This window comes from Syngnathoides biaculeatus, chromosome 16 (genome assembly GCF_019802595.1).
Source record: "Syngnathoides biaculeatus isolate LvHL_M chromosome 16, ASM1980259v1, whole genome shotgun sequence".
NCBI lineage: Eukaryota > Metazoa > Chordata > Actinopteri > Syngnathiformes > Syngnathidae > Syngnathoides > Syngnathoides biaculeatus.
The window spans coordinates 11147545-11169401 of record NC_084655.1 but is presented as its reverse complement, the minus strand read 5'-3'; the positions used below and the strand labels follow the sequence as shown (position 1 = coordinate 11169401).

The 21857-nt window shown below is 41.5% G+C and overlaps 1 protein-coding gene across 5 annotated transcripts; it reads left to right on the top strand.

Annotated features, from left to right (window-relative positions):
• Nucleotides 1-374: 374 nt before the first annotated feature.
• smarca4a (SWI/SNF related, matrix associated, actin dependent regulator of chromatin, subfamily a, member 4a) lies at nt 375-20847 on the top strand. 5 transcript variants are annotated; one of them, XM_061845987.1, is made up of 34 exons: nt 375-578; nt 1965-2228; nt 2517-2649; nt 5634-6086; nt 7341-7439; nt 7834-8089; nt 8225-8351; nt 8461-8634; nt 8952-9125; nt 9236-9403; nt 9495-9545; nt 10895-11025; nt 11245-11308; nt 11398-11504; nt 11848-11995; nt 12083-12246; nt 12717-12783; nt 12874-12984; nt 13070-13312; nt 13527-13640; nt 13765-13872; nt 13972-14058; nt 14159-14205; nt 14304-14470; nt 14775-14938; nt 15615-15881; nt 16337-16414; nt 16497-16715; nt 16796-17058; nt 17592-17700; nt 17783-17884; nt 18476-18608; nt 18693-18832; nt 20043-20847. In XM_061845987.1, the coding sequence occupies exons 2-34, from the start codon at nt 2007-2009 to the stop codon at nt 20073-20075; spliced, it is 4923 nt and encodes a 1640-aa protein (XP_061701971.1). In that variant the 5' UTR covers nt 375-578; nt 1965-2006; the 3' UTR covers nt 20076-20847. The 5 variants fall into 5 exon arrangements, with proteins under 5 accessions (XP_061701971.1, XP_061701974.1, XP_061701973.1 ...); XM_061845990.1 differs by having other exon boundaries at nt 376-578; nt 15615-15842; XM_061845989.1 differs by having other exon boundaries at nt 376-578; nt 17595-17700.
• The last annotated feature ends 1010 nt before the right edge of the window (nt 20848-21857 follow it).

The following is a 21857-nucleotide window of genomic DNA, read 5'->3' as shown; positions in this document are numbered from 1 at the left end:
TTTAATGTTTTTAATGACAAAAAAATATTGTTTTTTTGCGATGTTATGATGATAGTGATTCACAGCATATTTTGGGAAAAGTTCACGTCACGGAAATCGGGTCTTTCCTTTGCACTTAGCCTTTTTTGTCTTACGAAGTCGAATTAAAAATCCTTCATGATACTACATGCCAAACTTTGAGGAAAAACCCCGCCATAATCCAACCTGTAAACCATATCCTCCACAATATAACTGGCTTCATCCAATCGACATACCGCTCGATGTGTATGCGCTATCCAGTCTTTTTTTTTTTTTTTTTTTTCGATCAGTGTGGTTTTATCCGAGGATGATGCTGAAGCTACCATCCCCCCATTCCGGCTTCCATTCGGGCATGCGTCGCCGCACTCGCGGGGCCTCCAGGCAGTGAGAGGCGGTGGAAAGGGGGCGCTGTCGAGCCGTCCAGGCAGTTACGCTTTACTCAGGGAGGAGGAGGGGTGAGGAAAATCGACTGGGTTGGTCGCTCTTTGTTTTCTGGCAGGGAAGAAAACCAAGAGACTCGGTGACCGGCAAGATTTTAAACACCGCTGTTCACTGTTCGTGTAAGTCAAATTCGATGTTGTTGGCGGATTGAGGGATTGGCATTTGTGAACGACAACACCGTTCCAGGATGGCTTGGTGCTTGTACGTTGGGTAATGTTTCGGAGAAGACGGACAGCACAACAGTTAACCGGCGGTGGCGCGACTGCGAGCAATGAATGAAAATGATATTTGGAAATGTGTTGCGAGCGCAGTAGAGTCGAGGGTACGGGAGGCGCATTGGATCAATCGACGAAAGCGACGAAGGATGCGCCGCACTTCGGATCGCCGCCGCTTTTAAACAAACAACTCGTCCGAATGGAGTTGTTTGTCTAATTGGCCTCCAGAGCATGGCCGGCTAAGCTAACTCGGCTAACCCCGCTAGCAGTTTAGCTCCCGTCATAAGATAACTTTTGTTCGCTCACTATTTTGTTTTGTTTTTACCTCGCATACCTAAGTGTGGACGGCGTTTTTAGAAAGCACGATTCTATGTGACGTTAACGGCGATATTATTTAAATAGTTAACGACAAGTATAGCGTTATAGAGTAACAGTTATAACAACCGACACAAAGTAACGTTGACAATGAAACAAGCTAGGCCCAGCTGACGTTAGCTTGGCTAAAAATATTAATAATAGTTTGATCACTTTCTACTCTTTTACGAATGTTTACCTATAGACACTCTTCTACTGGGTAGTTAAAAGTGTCTATATTGATCATGTCTAACTTTATGAGAAGTATACTCTTGAGTTGCAATGAAACCGATTGATGCCTGTACTGCTCTCGTAGATGTATCAAATAATTACAACGTTTTCTTTAAATATGCAAATGTATAATTAATTTTGGAGTATGAGGTGTACGCAATGTATACATTATTCCAGTGTTTATTTTTTATGATTTGGTTGCCTCCGTGGCACAGCTGAAAGAGTTGCCCTCGCATTTCTGAGGTCCCGGGTTCAATCCCGGACCCGCCTGTATGGAGTTTGCATGTTCTCCCCGTGCCTGCGTGGGTTTCCTCCGGGCACTCCGGTTTCCTCCCACATCCCAAAAACATGCAACATTAATTGGACACTAAATTTCCCCGAGGTGTGATTGTGAGTATGGCTGTTTGTCTCAATGTGCCCTGCGATTGGCTGACAACCAGTTCAGGGTGTACCCTGCCGCCTGTCTGTTGACAGCTGGGATAGGCTCCAGCACTCCCCGCGACCCTTGTGAGAATAAGCGGCTAAGAAAATGGATGGATGGTTGCCTCCTGACCAACAGTGTCTGCAGGTGACACTTTAGTTTACCATTTGACATATGTGTGTATACATGTGTATACAAAAGTTCATATTGGAGATATGTCTCCTTATAGTTTCTATTAACTTTGTTAAAATTATTGGTAATGTAATTTTTTTTTTTTTAAATAGGGGTACTTCTTGCAGTCTCACATCCCCACTCTCCCCTGAGAGATGTCCACTCCTGACCCCCCCATGGGAGGGACACCCCGACCCGGTCCTTCCCCTGGCCCAGGTCTATCTCCAGGTGGTATGATGGGCCCAAGTCCAGGTCCTTCACCTGGCTCTGCCCATAGTATGATGGGGCCCAGTCCAGGACCTCCTGGATCTGGACACTCACACCCTCCACAGGGACCCTCAGGATATCCTCAGGAAAACATGCACCAGATGCACAAAGTACATAAAACTTTTTCCATTTTAACTTATTTTATTTAATTAGAATATTCCGTCTGTGTTGAAAAATGGTGACTTGGAAAGCATAGTATGCTAAAAAAAAACAACTTTGCTCCTTCGCTATCATCTGTTATTGGTCACCCATTTGTAATCATGATTGTTGAATAAATTGAGTTGCAGTTTAAACCAAGTTTATAATATTTGTAGTAGCTTTTTTTATTGCTTTAGAATCCAGTTCAAAATATAATATTCAAATTCAATTGGTTTAATAATTGTGTACCTTTAATTCAGCCAATGGATGCCATGCATGAGAAGGGCATGCCTGATGACCCTCGCTACAATCAAATGAAAGTCATGGGCATGAGACCAGGTGGACACAGTGGGATGGGGCCACCTCCTAGCCCCATGGACCAGCATTCACAAGGTATTGCATCACAAGGCCACAAAAGTGTCCATGGATTCAGATGACTTTTGACCACCTTCACTATGATGGATTTTCAGAGCTCAGGAATTTAGACTGAATTGTCATGACTATAATACAGTTTGGCGCCACAGTGGATCAGCTTGGCGCCACGGTGGATCAGCTGGTAAAGTGTTGGCCTCCCAGTTTTGAGGTCCCGGGGTCAATCCCGGACCTGCCTGTGTGGAGTTTACATATTCTACCCCATGCCTGTGTGGGTTTCCTCTGGGCACTCTGGTTTCCTCCCACATCACAAAAACATGCAACATGAATTGGACACTCTAAATTGCCCCTAGGTGCGATTGTGAGTGCAACTGTTTGTGTCTATGTGCCCTGCGATTGGCTGGCAACCAGTTCAGGGTGTACCCCGCCTCCTGCCTGTTGACAGCAGGGATAGGCTCCTGCACTCCCCACGACCCTCGTGAGGATAAGTGGCAAAGAAAATGGATGGGTGGATAATACAGTTTGGAGGGACTTTCTCACTTTATGATCTAGCTGAGTTAAGTAACAGGGGGTTAAAAAAATAAGTGTTGCAGGATTTTATTTATTTGGAAAAAACTAACGGGAAGCAGTTTGGAGTCTTTTAGCAGTGATTAAAATTGGTTACATTCAAGAGATGGGGGGAAAAAAAACACTGTTATTCAGCTTTCTTGACAGAAAATCCTTTAAGGAAAACAAACTTGGTTCATTGTTTGCAACTTGATAGATTCTTGTTCTCACAAAGGAAATCCTGTTATCCTGTAGTCTTAATTATACAGTTTATGTAACTGTAACAAGTGAGCGGCATCTAGGCTTGTAAATGTTATCTTGCTGGAACTAAAGTCAGAGATTCGTTACTCACACCTTTTAGCAAATTGCCATGTCATGATGACAATAAATCTCTGGATGGCTAATGCACTAAACAAAATGTAAGTACTGTAATCCGAACCGCTACATTAGTGAGGATGATCTGATTTTTGGTTGTTAAAACACGTGGACATTGCACATAAAATCCTCTCCAAAATTATTGAAACCTTAAGGTCAATCCTTTGTTTTTGTTGGATACTGAAGACATTTGGGTTTCAGATCAAAAGATGAACATCAGACAAAAGTTCAGAATTCCAGCTTTTGTTTTTAATGCCATTTAGATCTAGATGTTTTAAACAACCCAGGATAAAGCACCTTTTGTTTGAAGCCACCCACTTTCAAGTCAGCAAAAGTATTGGAATAGACTATTTTAAATTACCCAAGTGAATGTTTAATATTTGGTGCCATAACCCTTTGTTCCAACAACTGCAAAAACCTGCGACCCATTGATTTCACCAGACTGTTGCATTCTTCATTTGAAATGCTTTTTTAGGCCTTTACTGCAGCCTCTTTCAGTTCTTGTTTCTCCTCTTCAGGAGCTATCTACCGGGTTAAGGTATTGTGATCAACTTGGCCATTCCATTTTCCCCCCTGAAATCCTTTGTTGTTTCGAACTGTGTTTTGGGTTATTGTCTTATTGGATGATGAAGCTTCTTCCAATTAGTTTGGTTGAGTTTTTCTGTAAATCTCCTGGCAAAATGGCTTTGTAGATTTAATAATTTATTTTGCTGCTAACATCATGAGTTACATAATCAATTAAGACTAATGAGCTCGTTCCAGAAGCAGCCATGGAAGCTTAAGCCATTACATTGCCTCTACCATGGATCACAGATAAGTTTGTGTGTTTTGGATCATAAGCAGATCGATTCTTTCAACATACTTTGGCCTTTCCATCACTTTGGTTAATCCTTGTCTCATCAGTCCATAGAACTTTGTTGAAAAACTTTTGTGGCTCACCTCTGTACTTTGCAAAATCTGCCCTTTCGATTCTTTTTCCTAATGAGTGGTTTGCGTCTTTTGGCATGCCGTGTATATTTCTTCTCTTGAAGTCGTCTTTGAACAATGGATTGTGATAATTTCACCCCTGCCATGTGGAGATTGGCAGTGATGTCGCTGACTCTTGTCTTTGGGTGTTTGTTCACAACTCTCACAATGTTACTGTCAACTGCTGTTGATATGCTTGGCCGACCTGTTCGACGTCTGTTGCTCAGTACGCCAGTAGTTCCTTTTTCCAAACAATTCAAATTGTTGTATTGGCTATGCCTCATGTTTCTGCAATTGGGCTGATCAATCTTACCTCACTTCTCATCTTCAAAATGGTTTGCTTTTCTCCCATAGACGAATTCTGAATTTTTGTCTCTCATTTTTTAATATGGAACCAAAATGTTTTCTGTTTACAACAAAAACAAAGGACTTGACCTTGCCATTCCAATACATTTCGAGGGGACTATATAATATTAGGACTTGCACCCCCTGTTTCTAATTTGACCAAATTGTGAATTTACATTTGGTCGAAAGGGAGATAAAATGGTGAAGCATTTCATTTTATTTTCCCTGAGCAAATGCACATATTCATAATAGACAAGCCAGTCATCCAAGCATAGTTAACACAAAGGCGAGTGAGGGAGAGAGAGACACTAAGAACACAACTAGCCGGTTTTTCCTCTTGTGTTGTAAATTTGGCAGCATGAGCAGGCATCTTACATAAAGACAATGAGAAGTGCAACTTTCATTTTCATACAACAAAAATGATTGTTGAAGAAGAGTAAGGGTGACGAACTAAAGTAACTGGAAAACATTGTTCCATCTACAGGATCATAAATGTGTGAATATACTTTGATAGGCATATATAAGATAAAAAAAAGTTCTTGAGACCGAAGTCTTACAAACTTCTGTCTTGAAATATTATTTAGCCAAACAAAGGAAATGCATCACTTTTTAGTCCTGCCCACTTCTTCATTTATACAATTTTAACAATTCCGTTAAACCTTTTCATTCGGCCGGGTGTTCTGTCTTGTTATCCAGCTCCTGAACATATTCAATTCCGTTTCTAAAAAAAAAAGGTGCTTAAATTAATTAATCCCTGCATTCTTGCTCGGCAGGTTATCCCTCTCCGTTGGGAGGCTCGGAGCATGCACCAAGCCCAGTCCCAGCTAATGGTCCTCCGTCTGGTTCCATGATGCCTGGTGGTCCATCTGGTCCAGGGGGTGGTCCAATGGAAGGTACCGGTGACCCGAATCAGGGAATAGGACAACCCAACCGTGGGGGTCCTCCTGGTCCAGGTGGACCAAGTGGCGGTGTAGGTGGACCTGGTGGGTCAGCAGGACCCACGCCTTTCAACCAGAACCAGTTGCATCAGCTCAGGGCTCAGATTATGGCCTACAAAATGCTCGCACGCAGTCAGCCCTTACCAGACCACTTGCAGATGGCCGTGCAAGGAAAGAGGCCCATGCCTGGGATGCAGCAACAGCCCATGCCCAACATGCCCCCTTCTGCAGGACCTGTGGGTGGACCAGGGTCAGGACCAGCTCAGGCCAATTACAATAGACCTCATGGTGAGCAAAGGAAGGATGCTTAGAAACATTTGTTTTTTTTTTATCTCGATGAGCTAAGCTTTCCCAGTTTTAACATTTTAAATGTTTGAGTAGTCTGGCAGAGGAAATTTGCGCTACCACAAGGTCTCCAGTTACCCTTGTTAAAACTAGACTTCACACCGATCTCATAGGTAGTGGCTGATAATTATCATTTTCTGCTGATCAGCTTTAATGTCATAATTTGCCAATATCTTTGATCGACTCCACAAACGACACTCGCTGCACGGTGCCATCATGTATGTAATAGTCAAATCCAAAAGCTAGTTAATTTTTACCTTGTCACCTGTCTTTTGATCTACTACTGTAAATATTTGGGCACCATTGAAGTTATTTAAAAAAAAAAAAAAAAAAATTCCGGTGGCGTGAGACAGACAACGAGTAATAACCAGATCAGACGACAAGACAGATTTGCACTTTCATGACTGCACTATGTCAGACGACTGCTATATTACAATCCCATCACATCCCATTTTTTTCCGATCACTAGGCCTCATCCTGTCAAAGCAAACGTGACCAAATACACTCGTTAACACGGCAAAGATAACAATGGATCGTGCCTTGTGTTTATAAGAACAGAGGGGGGAGGGGGACGTGTTGGTCACCACTGCTCGGGAGAGAATGTTCGTTTAAGGCTTACTTGAGGTATGTTCACAGTTTTAATATGATACGTCTTGCAAGCGGGCAACGAAATGTTATGTAGCCTAGCAAGTCAGTGCTGGCACTAATTGTTGTAAGGGAACATGCAGGTGTATTGTCAAATCATGCTGTAATGTTTTGAATTGTGTGAAATTGAATTACATTAATTTAATTACAGTAAGTTAACAACCGTTAATTCTGTTGTGTTGTAATGTTGGTTTGACCTCACTCATTAGAACATATGACCTAACTACAGCGGTGATTTCCTACCTTTATGGAGCCAAGGCACATGTTTTACAATTGAAAAATCTCACGTCAGACCAGCAAACAAAAATGTTGCAAAAAGTGGATACATTAATTACTGTACGTACTTGCCTGCCATCTCATAGAGACCATTCATTGGTTCTGTCTGTCATTATGCTTTACTGGCATAAATTGATGAAGAAAGATGCACTATTTATTGTTATTATAATTTGGGATCGGTAATGGGTTATCGTTTTTTTTTTTCCCCCAAACTCAGTTGATCACCCCCAAAAATCCTGATTATGTAAAGTCTATCTAAAACAGATGTGCTTTCAGGCATGGTTGGTCCAAACATGCCACCCCCTGGACCGGCAGGAGTTCCCCTAGGCATGCAAGGCCAGCCTGCCAATGGACCTCCTAAATCATGGCCTGAAGGTATGTATAGGTTCATCTCATCACTGTCCTGCACATGATGTATGTATAATGTGGACACAAAAATATTGCTAGTTTGTAATGACTGGCACACATGCAAGTTTTTGATGAAATTATCCATTTTGGGGGTGTTTTTTTTTGTGTTATTCAATTAGTCTTCTGCATGTACCACAGCCAAGCTTATGCAGTTCCGTACACTGATAAAGTGTTCAGTGCTTTGTGGAAGTGCTCCAAGTGAAGATGGAATCAGTGCTTTAATTGTGGGCTCAGTTTTTTTCCATTTGTGGAGGAAAAAAAGTTTATCGCACTGATTAGTAAAAGCACCCTGTACTTACTTCAGGCAGTAGTGTTTTAACATTGCCTTTGATAAAAATCCAATCTGATCCCTCTCTCGCAGGACCAATGGTGAATGCTGCAGCACCATCCAATCCTCCTCAGAAGCTGATTCCTCCTCAGTCAACAGGCAGACCTTCTCCTGCTCCTCCCTCTGTGCCACCTGCTGCCTCACCAGTAATGCCCCCTCAGACACAGTCTCCGGGTCAGCCTGCACAGCCACCTCCCATGATGCTTCACCAGAAACAGAATCGTATAACCCCTATCCAAAAACCCAGAGGGCTGGACCCAGTGGAGATCCTCCAGGAAAGGGAGTTCAGGTAAGAAGAATTAGTTATTTTCAAACTGTTTATTTGAATTATTATTTCAGATTCACTATTCTGTTTGCATTTCGAAATGTAATAATTGCTCTTAGTATAATTTTCAAAACGGCGTCCATTCTCCGTGTCTTGCAGGCTACAAGCCCGTATTGCTCACCGTATTCAGGAACTGGAGAATCTACCTGGCTCCCTTGCAGGTGACCTACGTACCAAAGCGACCATAGAGCTCAAAGCCCTGAGGCTGCTTAACTTCCAGAGACAGGTACAAACTACTTTTGTTACACCATATGTGACTGCTAACTTACTTAATCTTCCATTTGTTTTGCATTTAACAGTTTTTGCTTTTTTTATTTATTTTTGTAATCTTTCAGCTACGCCAAGAGGTGGTGGTCTGCATGCGTCGGGACACCGCTCTAGAAACTGCTCTTAATGCCAAGGCCTACAAACGAAGCAAGCGTCAGTCTCTACGTGAGGCCCGTATCACAGAGAAGCTTGAAAAACAACAGAAGATTGAACAAGAACGCAAACGAAGACAGAAACACCAGGTATGCAGTGTGAGGTGGCCTAAGCAGCTGTTAGAAACTAGCTTTTTTTATTTATTATTATTATTTTTTTTTCTTTTTTTCATTTATAGTCTGAGGATTTTTCTGTGTATGTAGGATTTGCTTAATGGAACCACATGATCCAGAATCATGAAAATTATTACTGATTTAATGACTCTCTTCAGGAAGTATTCATCACTGATGTCAGGTCTCTTTGTGCCTTGTTCTGAAATATTTTAATGAATTGGAGACTTGACAGATTAAAACTTTAAAGGTTTAGGGTGAAAATATTAGCTTCTGGTTTTGTTTATCCTTCATAGGAATACCTCAACAGCATACTGCAGCACGCCAAGGACTTTAAGGAGTACCATCGCTCCATCACTGCCAAGATTCAGAAGGCCACCAAAGCAATCGCTACCTACCATGCAAACACTGAGCGTGAGCAGAAGAAAGAAAATGAGCGCATTGAAAAAGAGAGAATGCGGAGGCTGATGGTGAGATGTTGCTCAAATCTTTCTTGCACCTATAAGTACACATTTATCAAATTTCATAAATGAGTGCATCCAGTAGGACCATCACAGTGTATGTTTTTCTTTTATTCCAGGCCGAAGACGAGGAGGGCTATCGTAAACTTATTGACCAGAAAAAGGATAAGCGTCTGGCCTACCTCTTACAGCAGACAGATGAATATGTGGCCAACCTCACTGAGCTGGTGCGAGCCCACAAAGCTGCACAAGCTCTCAAAGAGAAGAAAAAGAAGAAGAAAAAGAAGGTAACTATATATTTAGCATAAATTACAGCAAGTCTTCAATTTTTGGGTTTTTCAAGTCTTAGTCATTGTCTTGTGTCTTTAATCGTTTCAGAAGCCAGAGGCCGCCGAGGGTGGTACTGCTGCTCTTGGACCTGATGGAGAGGTGAGATTGGATGTTTAAGATTAAAATATGTCATTGAAATGCCAATAAGCCCTGGTTTATGTGTTCTTACTTTGAAACGGGATGACCTAGAGAAAGCCTATGACAGAGTACCAAGAGAGGAACTGTGGTACTGCATTCACAAGTCTGGTGTTGTATGTATAATATGTTAGACTAGTACAGGACATTTATGAGGGTAGCAGAACAGCGGTGAGATGTGCCGTTGGTGTGTCAGAAGAATTTAAGGTGGAGGTGGGACTGCATCAGGGTTCCGCCCTGAGCTCCTTCCTGTTTGTGGTAGTAATGGATCGGATGACAGACGAGGTTAGACTGGATTCCCCTTGCACCATGATGTTCGCAGATGATATTGTGATCTGCATTGAAAGCATGGAACAGGCGGAGGAACAGTTAGAAAGATGGAGGTACACGCTTGAAAGGAGAGGAATGAAGATTAGCCGAAGTAAAACAGAATATATGTTTATATGTGTAGTATATGTTGTGTGGAGGAGGAATAGTGAAGCTCCAGGGAGAAGAGATAGCGAAGGTGGACGAATTCAAATACTTGGGGTCAACAATACAGAGCAATGGAAAGTATGGTAAGGAAGTGAAGAAACTGGTCCAAGCGGGGTGGAGCAGTTGGCGGAAGGTGTCTGGTTTGTGAAAGAAGAGTATCTGGCAGGATGAAGGGCAAAGTTTATAAAACTGGTGAGGTCTGCCACGATGTACGGATTAGAGGCGGTGGCACTGAAGAAACAACAGGTAGCAGAAATGAAGATGTTGAGGTTCTCGCTTGGAGTGAGCAGGTTGGATAGGATTAGGAATGAACTCATTAGAGGGACAGCCAAAGTTGGATGTTTTGGAGACAAGGTTCGAGAGAGCAGACTTCGATGGTTTGGACATGTTCAGAGGCGAGAGAGGGAGTACACAGGTCGAAGGGTGCTGAGGATGGAGCTGCCAGGGAAAAGAGCGAGAGGAAGACCAAAGAAAAGGTTGATGGATGTTGTAAGGGAGGACATGAGGACAGTGGGTGTTAGTGACGAGGATGCACGAGATACGCTTAGATGGAAAAAGATGACATGCTGTGGCGACCCCTAACGGGACAAGCCAAGAGAAAAAGGAGACTTTGAAATGGGATGTGCTTAGATTTGTGTCATTCCCTTTTCTTCCGTGTGCCTCCTTGATGTCAAGGAGTGCACGGTTCAACAAACTAAATAATTAGACAGACAATAGACAATTCATATTCGCTTGTGCCTAAGGGCGTGTGTTATAATATCATGTAATAAGATTGATTGAGTTTAATTCATAATCTACATTTGTAGAATTAATTTGACAATTTATTTCTGGTCTCCCAGCCTTTGGATGAGACCAGTCAAATGAGTGACCTCCCAGTGAAGGTCATCCATGTGGACAGCGGAAAAATCCTGACTGGGGTTGATGCACCTAAGGCGGGTCAGCTGGAAACTTGGCTTGAAATGAACCCAGGGTCGGTACAATGCCTCATGTGTCTCTCACTTATACTATACTTTATATACACTTATATTGTACTTTATAATATACACCATTGTAGTCTACATGTGTATAATGCTTTGCTCCATAAACACTCATCTATTTACCGTATGGATGAATATCCTGTTTTCAACCATCGAGTCTCCTTGGGCAGAATTAAAAACTTACATTTTTTTAATAATTTGGCTTTTTAAAGCTATGAAGTGGCGCCACGTTCAGACAGTGAAGACAGTGGCTCAGAAGAGGAGGAGGAAGATGAGGTATGCTGATCAAGTTTAATCTTCATAACCAGAGAAGAAAGGTGAATTTTATGGTTTTCCCTGACCTTTTCACTCCATTGTTTGTGAAGGACGAGGATGAGAAACCTCATGCTTCAGCTCAGAACGAAGAGAAAAAGAAGATCCCTGACCCAGACAGTGAAGACGTTTCTGAAGTGGATGTCCGGCACATCATTGAGTAAGACACCATCATTATCCTTGGAATTTTCCACCATACTGAAGACCATAACATTTGTCGCAGTCCATCTTTATCTTTCTGTGGTGGATGCCCAACTAGAGATAATTATTGGAGTCCAAAACTAAATCAAATGCTTTTGAAAAGCCCAAGAGCATTTCCTGTTTTTGTATTACTGTACTTTTATAAAGGCCACAATTGCCTACGCTGTAATTTTTCCCACTCATACTACCCATGGAAGTATGTCTTTTTTGTTACTTTCAAATATTGATTTTTAAGCACGGTTTTGTTTTTGAGGCTTTTTTTTTTCTAACCGTGTGACTCACATTCTTTTTATTTGCCACAGGCATGCCAAACAGGATGTGGATGATGAGTATGGAAGTGCATCTTTCAACCGAGGCCTGCAGTCTTACTACGCCGTTGCTCATGCAGTCACCGAGAAAGTGGACAGACAGTCTACACTGTTGGTCAATGGCCAGCTCAAACAATACCAGGTACACAAGTTGGGGGGGGGGATAGCTAATTTTTCACTTAAAGTTAGCAGAGTAGAAAAATGATCCTAATTTTCCCTTTCAATCTAGATCAAAGGGCTAGAGTGGCTGGTATCACTTTACAACAACAACTTAAACGGCATCCTGGCTGATGAGATGGGTCTGGGGAAAACTATCCAGACCATTGCCCTGATCACCTACCTCATGGAATACAAGCGCATCAATGGGCCCTTCCTCATCATTGTACCGCTCTCGTAAGTCTAGAAATTGTCATTTTTGATCATTGCAACAATATGTGTTGGTTCACGCAGGCAGAGTTGTTGGTACCCTTGCATTAAAGAATGAGAGGAAAAACGTTTAAAACATTTTTCTCAAGTCCTATAAGGTGGTGATTACAGTTTCAACCAAAAAATTCTTCTTTTTTTTTGATTGGCTAACTTCTCCTTAAAGAGCACTGTTATTTTTGTCAAGGCTGGGCTTATAGCTTCTTTTTATTGAATAACTTTGTCAGACCACAAAAAAAGCCTGGATCTCATGTTATTATAGTTTTTTTTGTTTTTTTTTTTTAGTGTGATTTATTTATTTCAGTGACTTGAGTTTTTTTGTTTTTTCAATTTCAATTTTGCTTTTTATGTGACAGCTTGGCTTTGCATGTTTTTTTTTAAATCTATTTTTACACACTAATCCAATCCAAACCAATCTTTATCCAAATTTCCCATCATAGAACTCTTTCAAACTGGGTGTATGAGTTTGATAAGTGGGCACCATCTGTTGTGAAGGTCTCCTACAAGGTCAGTTTTTCAGGTTTTATCAAGCTCCATTGTGAACATCACCTCTTCAGTAGTTAATAATAATTTGGGGTGATTGTGTTCAATTTTCAGGGCTCCCCAGCTGCCCGCCGTGCATTTGTTCCCATCTTGCGTAGTGGCAAGTTCAATGTGCTACTCACCACATATGAGTACATCATTAAAGACAAGCAGGTGTTAGCAAAGGTACGTACGTATCCACATTCGAGCCAAAACTGTGAACTTGGAATCCGTGCTTCACTTATTACACTTCTATAATTTCCGCCAAAAGCTTCGCTGGAAGTATATGATTGTGGACGAGGGCCATCGTATGAAGAACCATCACTGTAAGCTGACCCAGGTGTTGAACACTCACTACCTGGCCCCACGTCGGCTGCTGCTCACGGGCACTCCTCTGCAGAACAAGCTCCCCGAGCTCTGGGCCCTGCTCAACTTCCTCCTGCCCACCATTTTCAAAAGTTGCAGCACATTTGAACAATGGTTCAATGCCCCGTTCGCCATGACTGGAGAGAAAGTGAGCATCAGTCATAAGATTGTAGTTTTCCAAAAATTGGTCCCGTTTAAGATCACTGCAAGTTTACATACTCAATATGGTGTAAACACAAGTGTGTCAACATAGGTTTAATACAGTATTACTTTACTTTACACATAAATCCCCACTGAATCATTATATAGTTCTTTTGAATGTTGTTTCATCCTCCCTTCCTTATATTTCCCCCTCCCTGCAGGTTGACCTCAATGAAGAAGAGACCATTCTCATTATTCGGCGTCTACATAAGGTGCTGCGGCCCTTCTTACTACGCCGGCTCAAAAAGGAGGTTGAGGCGCAACTTCCTGAGAAGGTTTGGAATTTCCCACGTGATAGCCTGTCAGATGAGTGAATAAAAAATACCACACTGATTGATTATCTTTATTATCATAAAAGGATCGCTCTGTGCCTCACTGTCCTTTTCTGTCTTCTTCTAGGTGGAGTATGTGATCAAATGTGACATGTCAGCCCTTCAAAGAGTTTTGTATAGACACATGCAAGCAAAGGGCGTCTTGCTCACAGATGGGTCTGAAAAAGATAAGAAGGTAAAAAAAAGAGAGTTTAGGAGTTTTAAATATATTGGTAGAGCATTAATATATGACAATGTTTGGGGAGAAAAAGTTAATTTCATTGTTTTCCACTAGGGTAAAGGTGGCACAAAGACACTGATGAACACAATCATGCAGCTGAGAAAGATTTGTAATCACCCCTACATGTTCCAACACATTGAGGTACATATACATATTTTTTGTTGAATGGGATATTAAGAATAATTTACGTTAATACATGTGATGAGCAAAGAATTCAGAAAGTTTGCATATGTTTTTACAGGAGTCTTTCTCTGAGCATCTGGGTTATTCTGGCGGAATCGTGACTGGGTATGGATAGCATAAACTCTGTTTATACGGCATGCCTGCATTGTGTGGCCTGAGAAATGTCCTTGCTCATTCTTCATTCTAATCTTCTGTCTGTCCAGTCCTGATTTGTACCGCTCCTCTGGGAAATTTGAGCTGCTGGATCGTATCCTGCCGAAGCTGAGGGCCACCAACCACAAAGTGCTCCTCTTCTGTCAGATGACCTCACTCATGACCATCATGGAAGACTACTTTGCTTATCGCAACTTTAAATACCTACGTCTAGATGGTGAGAAACTCCCCCCCACCCCAAACAGTTCACAAATGCATATATGGTAATTCTGTTGACAATGAAAGTGCACATATTGATCATCACTTTTTATATTCAGATGGAAATCTGATTGTCATAGCCTAAAATTTTTCTCATAGAGAGAGAACCAACACGAGCACAGAGAGCATGCAGCTCCTCACAGGTTCTGAACCAAATCCAGAATCTTTCAACTGTGCTAGCCCACATTTCCTATTATGAAATGAAAAAAAAAAAACCCACGTCATAAACAGTATATCAATACATTTGAATTCCCTTCTCACAGGAACTACAAAGGCGGAGGACCGCGGGATGCTGTTGAAAACTTTCAATGACCCAGCCTCTGAGTACTTTGTGTTTTTGCTCAGCACCCGAGCTGGAGGCTTGGGTCTCAACCTGCAGTCTGCTGACACCGTTGTGATCTTTGACAGCGACTGGAATCCCCATCAGGTAATGTAGTATCAGATTAGGTGAGTTGAACGATCTTGACGTTTGAATGAAGAATTATTATTATTCTGAAGTTGCTCTACAAAATACATGGTGCTGTGTCCTGTTTTTTTATTTTTTTAATATTTGTCATATTACATAGGCAGCGGGACAACTACCTGAAACACACCACCAAGCCACCATGTGGCCATAAAAAAAACAAAAACTAAATAACAAAATGAAGGTTTTGGAGTGGTCAAGTCAAAGTCCAGACTTAAATCTGAAGTCTGGAGTTAAATATAAAAGACATGCAGTTATATTACCTTAAACAAGCAGTTCATGCAAAAAAAAAAAAAATCCTCTAATATGACAAAACAAAACAATTCTGCAAAGAAATGTGGTCCAAAATTTCACCACAACAATGCGAAAGACTCTTCTACGGTTGTCGCAGACCATTAAGTTCAGTTATTGCTGCCAAAGGTCGTCATAAGTCATTAGATTGAGAGGGGAACTATGTTTTTCCTCATTGGGCCAGATAGGTTTGGATTTTTTTTTTTTTTGCCCCTAAGAAATATTTTTATATTTACTTGGGTGTGTGTGTGAGATTAAAATGAATTTGATGAACTGCCACATTTAAGTGCTATAAATATTTAGGAGGAAGGAGGCTTATACTTTTTCTAATTTTCCATTTATCTTACAGGATCTGCAAGCTCAGGACAGGGCCCACCGTATCGGTCAGCAGAATGAGGTTCGAGTCCTTCGGCTCTGCACTGTCAACAGTGTGGAGGAAAAGATTCTGGCAGCAGCCAAATACAAGCTGAACGTGGACCAGAAGGTCATCCAGGCGGGCATGTTTGACCAGAAGTCATCAGGCTGTGAGCGCCGGGCCTTCTTACAGGCCATTCTGGAGCACGAGGAACAGGATGAGGTCGGGGCTCGTGGAGGCTGCCGCACTGGGGGGGCGTGGGTGGGTGTGATCTGAACATTCCCACATTGCCCACCCACCCACATCTGCCTGTGCGCTGTTCCCACATCTTCATTCTCTGATTTTTCTTCCCCCTATTTCTCATCTTTCTTTCCTCAGGAATTCGTCAATCCAGAACCTTCCTTTCCTCTTTTAGATTTATGCATCCATGCATCTCATTGATGGTTAATATAATACTTGATCTTCTACACTTTTTCCTCCTCTTTCTGCTGTCCCTGCTTATTTTTTTCTCGTCTTATTTGGTGGTTAATTTTAACATTAATCGCTGCAAAGCTCTTACATGCAGTTGTCCGTGCTTACGCAGTATAACACCAGGCACTGAAGGATTTCTGCTCTGCTTTGCTGAAGTTACTCTCTTTTTGAAAGCAACAGCTCTCAGGTAGCCGAATAGCCTGCCCGTTGCTTTGTCTCAATCCCACTTTTGAATCTCTCTGCAGGAGGAAGACGAAGTGCCTGATGATGAGACAGTCAATCAGATGATTGCCAGAAGTGAAGAAGAGTTTGAACAATTCATGGTTAATCTCAACCCACTTTCAATCATGAGGTGCCATTTAATAATCCGAATCCACTAACCTGCGGTAACATTGTCATTTTCAGCGAATGGATCTCGACAGACGCCGCGAGGATGCCCGCAACCCTAAGAGAAAACCTCGTCTGATGGAGGAGGATGACCTGCCCGGCTGGATTTTGAAAGATGACGCTGAGGTTGAGAGGCTTACATGCGAAGAGGAGGAGGAGAAGATGTTTGGCAGAGGATCCCGCCAGCGTAAGGAGGTGGACTACAGTGACTCACTCACTGAGAAACAGTGGTTGAAGGTCTGTCACAATGTGCAGCTAGTTCAAAATACAGATGTACTTCTGTTATTGGTAAACTTTATAATATGTCTGTTCGATAGGCCATTGAAGAGGGTAATTTGGAAGACATCGAGGAGGAAGTGCGGCACAAAAAGACAACCAGAAAACGCAAGCGAGACCGCGACCATGATTGTGGTCCCGCCACACCCAGCTCCAGCAGTGGGCGAGGACGCGATAAGGACGAGGAGGTGAAGAAAGCAAAGAAGCGTGGTCGGCCACCTGCTGAGAAACTCTCTCCCAACCCTCCCTCCCTCACCAAGAAAATGAAAAAGATAGTCGATGCTGTCATCAAATACAAGGACGGGTGAGCTAAATTGTTGGTTTGGCAAACAGTTATTATGAGAACAATTTTTTGTCTTGAGTTTTCTACATTTACACTTCATTCCCGGCAGACTCATTTAAGGTCACAGTGGATTAAATGGGATGTTTGTGAGTCAACACTGGGTACGGGATAGGCTGTGATTGCTGTGGATGTCCAGTCTAATATTTAAACGGCCACAACATTCACCACAGCAGTTTAAGTGCAGATGAGAAACTCAAGTCGTCCATATTACAATGGGGTGCACGACTAAGGCTGGGTAACCCTTGCAAAAAATGATTGACAATTCATTTTTTTCATAATATTGGATTTCGACTATAATCATTCCCCTGCAGCCCATCACTGATATGTAATAGACTGAATTCCTAATGCCTAAATATAGAGTTTAAAAAAAATGGGCTAAATCCCACATGGCACTACTTTTGGGCAACCAATGCTGCCATGTCCACCTGGAACATAGTGTACATGTAACTTTAGTTCTCTGCGTTATTTGGGTTACATCTGTGTTATCGCCTCAGTAGTAATGGACGACAACTGAGTGAGGTCTTCATCCAGCTGCCTTCCCGCAAGGAGCTGCCAGAGTACTATGAACTTATCCGCAAACCAGTAGACTTCAGAAAGATCAAGGTATGTATGACATTTTTACTTTTAAAAAAATATCTATTTTTTTCCATGCCAATCCATACCTGACATCCGTTCCATCTATCAGGAGAGGATCCGCAGTCATAAATACCGCAGCCTGAATGACCTTGAGAAGGATGTGATGCTGCTATGTCAGAATGCTCAGACTTTCAACCTCGAAGGATCCCTGGTTGGTGTCAACTTCCAATTGTTTTTTACAAATGCGAGGTGCCTTGACTTGTGAGTCCCTTAACGTACGAGCTCTCCAAGTTACGAGCCATCTCTTCGCAGAATTAGTTGTTTATAGATGCCTAAATTTGATCATTACTTAAATTTTTTTTTTTTTGGGGGGGGGAGGAGGGGATTTAGAATTATAAAAAAAGTCCTCCTGCACAATAACTTACTTGCATGTAAACTTTGCGTTTATTTGGTTTAAAAATTGTAATAAAATTGAAACATTAAACAATAACATATTTGTGCAAATAAAGTTTACACAAGTTGGAGAAAAAAGTGCAGCTGTTGTCTATACAACAGGCAATCTTTCCCCTCCCCTCCCAATCTGACCAGGAAGCGAATCAATTCTGTGATTTTGCTGAATCGATAGACTTGTAGGAGAAAGTATAGCAATCCACTGACTCAATATTTTTACCCACGCCTAATGTACCAGTAAATTAAGTTACAAGATTGGTCAAAGACATCAAACTCTCAAGTCAAGGTATCCTTGTATATTTTCCAATCCACATCCCTGGGCTAACTTTTTCCGCTTTCTGTAAACCGCCAGATCTACGAAGACTCTATTGTGCTCCAATCTGTCTTCACCAGTGTGAGACAGAAGATCGAGAAGGAGGAGGACAGTGAAGGAGAGGAGAGCGAAGAAGATGAGGAAGAGCTTGACGAAGGTTCTGAGTCTGAATGTGAGTCCCAGAAATTGCAGTTAGATTGTACCAAATCATGCTTCCAAATGTTCAGAGGTAATGACGAGATGTGATCCCTCCCAGCCCGTTCTGTGAAGGTAAAGATTAAACTGAGCCGGAAAGAAAAGGGAGAGCGTGGCGGAAAAGGACAGCGAAGGAGGGGCCGAGGCGTCCGGCCTAAACCTGTAGTGAGCGATGACGACAGTGAGGACGAACAGGAAGAGGTGAGACCTCTTCATCTTACTACTCCAAAGGTTGCCCTTTCACCTCACTTAACCAGTGCTTAGAAAAATGGTGCACTCAATAAGTATTTTAAAATTTACAGTTGTTTGGATGTTTACATACACTCATTATGGGCTTGCATTTAATTGACTTTAATTATTTTATTAAATGATTAACACTGTACATTTGCATAAAGTGTACATGAATGAACAATTGGAAATTTTTTAAAAATGTTCTTTAATCAGCGGCATGATCGCACAACTTGTTTGACCTTTGACCTCACAGTTCTGGAGTTCATATTCTGATCTAGCCTGTGTGGAGTTTGCGTGTTCTCCCTGTGCATGGGTGGGTTTTTTCCAGGCACTCCCAATTTCCTCCCACATCCCAAAAACATGCAACATTAATTGGAAACTCTAAATTGCCCAGAGGTGTGGCTGTGAGTGCAACTGTTGTCCTGGCAACTAGTTCAGGGTGTACCCCACCTCATGCCTGAAATTGCATTGATGGATGTTCTTACATCCACACTAAACTCGAAAATGCATACATGTGTGTATATATAAGCATTATTAACTCTTTATGAGGGATCACGATTGAATGAAACTGGATAGACCAGTACTCAAAACATTAGGGAGGTACAAGGAATTTAGTGAACATCAAATCCAACAATTGTGCACACTAAGTACTAGTTATCAACATCTATCACTGTAAACGTTCGCTTCAAATGAAGGGAAATTGGTTAGAATGTTCAGGTCTAACACAGAAACCACCAAGGATCAAGACTGCCATGAAATTAAACAACAGTCTTGCTTACAACTGTGAAAGCAATTTCATACCTTCAAGAAAAATATGCTGCTGTCTACAAAGAACAATTCCTTCTGGGTAAATAAAAGCCTAGGGTAATACTATGCTATTTGGCCATATTTGTCAAGAATTTTGTTTTTCGAAGGAGTCACGGTAAATCTTTAAAAGTAGGACTACATTTTTAATCATTCAAATTCTCCTTAAATCGTCGAGATGACTGAAACGTACACATAGTTTGGATGGCTTGACCTTGTTTTGAGTTGTGAGGTATAGTCGTGCTTGAACAGGAAAGGGGCTTCTTCACATGTTCCCACAGTATACAGTATTGTCGTGAAGCATTTGTGCTGTTGTAAATGTTTTTAAAAGCATTTTATGAGGCTTATCAGTCGAGTAAACATTTGTTTGTTTCAGGAGCATTCGGCCAGTGGCAGCGAAGAGGACTGAATCTGAACCACTCCTAAATGGACCAACAGCCCACTGTGCTACTTGACTGGAACTTCGCTATTTTTCTTTAGCTACAGCAGGGAGACATTCAGTGGGAACACGTAGTTTTACCTAGATATGTTTTTTAGTGAGACTGATGCAATCTCATTAAAGTGTATCAAGATTGAAAAGCAAAAACGTAAATATGAATTTATGATATGAACTATCCACTTCCATATTTAAACATGTTTTCTTATGATACGTAGTGTCTGTCTGCCTTTTTTCCCTCCCTCTCCTCAAACGGACGGTATTGACTCAATGACTGATTTTGGGCCATATAGATAGTTTTTTTGTTTGTTTGTTTTTTTTTTTTTTTTGTTTTGTTTTTTTAGTTGCGTTAGTGACAGCTGGGATAGGCTCCAGCACTCCCCGTGACCCTCGTGAGGATAAGCGGCAAAGAAAATGGGTGGATGGATGGTTGCCTCCTGACGAACAGTGTCTGCAGGTGACACTTTAGTTTACCATTTGAGATGTGTGTGTATAGTTTTGTCACTCTTTTGAGAAGTGAACCAAGACGCACTGTTTCCTGAAATCCCTTTTTTGAATGCATGTTGTACGTATGTGGAAATGCACCTGGATGTGTCTTTATTATCTCTGTAATTTAAGACTACAAGCGGGATCATGGTAGGGCCCACCTGCAGCCCCTCCCTCTCAGGTTGTGTATGTAAACAGGGAGGGAGGGATGGGGACCATTTTCTCGGGTCTATGTCACTGGATTCCAAAAACTACAATAAATGCATCTCATAATAAAGTTCCAGGCTGGTTTGTATTATTTTTTTCCCCCTTTTTCTGACCACTAGATGTCTTACTAATCACATTTAGCATGCATGCACATTTCAGAATGTGGCTTTTGTTTGACTCAAGATAGCTCTTGGACATAACTTCAAACTATGTAAATGTCTTAGTACTGCTGTTACCATTGCGTTTTTCAATTGCAGCATTTGAACATGATTTTTGTCTTATTAAATCCTTTTGCCATTTCAACCATCTCCATCATTTAGCAGTCTATTTTTAAAAAAGTATACTGTAATTACACTGTTTTAAATCATGCATACATTTTACCGTGAGAGAATAATTGAGATGTTTTTGAGCAATGATAATTTTTTTTATATAAATCTACTGTTCCAAATTATTTACTGCAGTTTCTAGACGTTGTAGGTATTGGAAAACTAAAAATAGTCATCTGTTGAATTTTCCGCATTAGGAGGTCATTTGCTGACATCAAAAGGTACTGCAATAAAAGACCACCCTAACAGGTCCAAAGCATGTTTTTTACACGGGATCCCTTTTTTGACAGCAGCTTCACAAAAAAATCAATTGAAAGTTTTTTGTTTTTTTTATGTATTGAATTTATGGTAGCAATCTCATGCTGTCAACCTGTGCAATCCTGCTGCTTCATTGGCTGTTATGGGCATAGAAGGAAACAAAGTCATGGTCTGGCCCCTATCCTCAACTGACCTCAACCCTATTGAGAATGTTTGGAGCGCCCTCAAACAAAAGATTGTTGAGGGTGGGAGGCAATTCACATCGAAACAGCTGCTATGGGATCCTATTCTGACATCCTCAAAAATTTAAGCTAACAAAGATGGTGGATTTCTGCAACTCCTTTCAAATAGTGGTTCTTATGTGAAAAACTAACTTGACCCAGTAAGATTTTTGTTTTGACTACCTTAACATTTTAATAAATATGGCCTCTTGGTGCTTCAAATTGTACTAATGACTATTTTCAAATGTCTTCAAACT

What these genes read in the sequence shown, in the direction of transcription:
- smarca4a (XM_061845987.1), top strand. Translation starts at nt 2,007, where the DNA reads ATGTCCACTCCTGACCCCCCCATGGGAGGGACACCCCGACCCGGTCCT. An exon ending in TTGTGAAGGTCTCCTACAAG is followed by an intron (nt 12,784 to 12,873) that starts GTCAGTTTTTCA and finishes TTCAATTTTCAG; the next exon opens with GGCTCCCCAGCTGCCCGCCG. An exon ending in ACATGTTCCAACACATTGAG is followed by an intron (nt 14,059 to 14,158) that starts GTACATATACAT and finishes ATGTTTTTACAG; the next exon opens with GAGTCTTTCTCTGAGCATCT.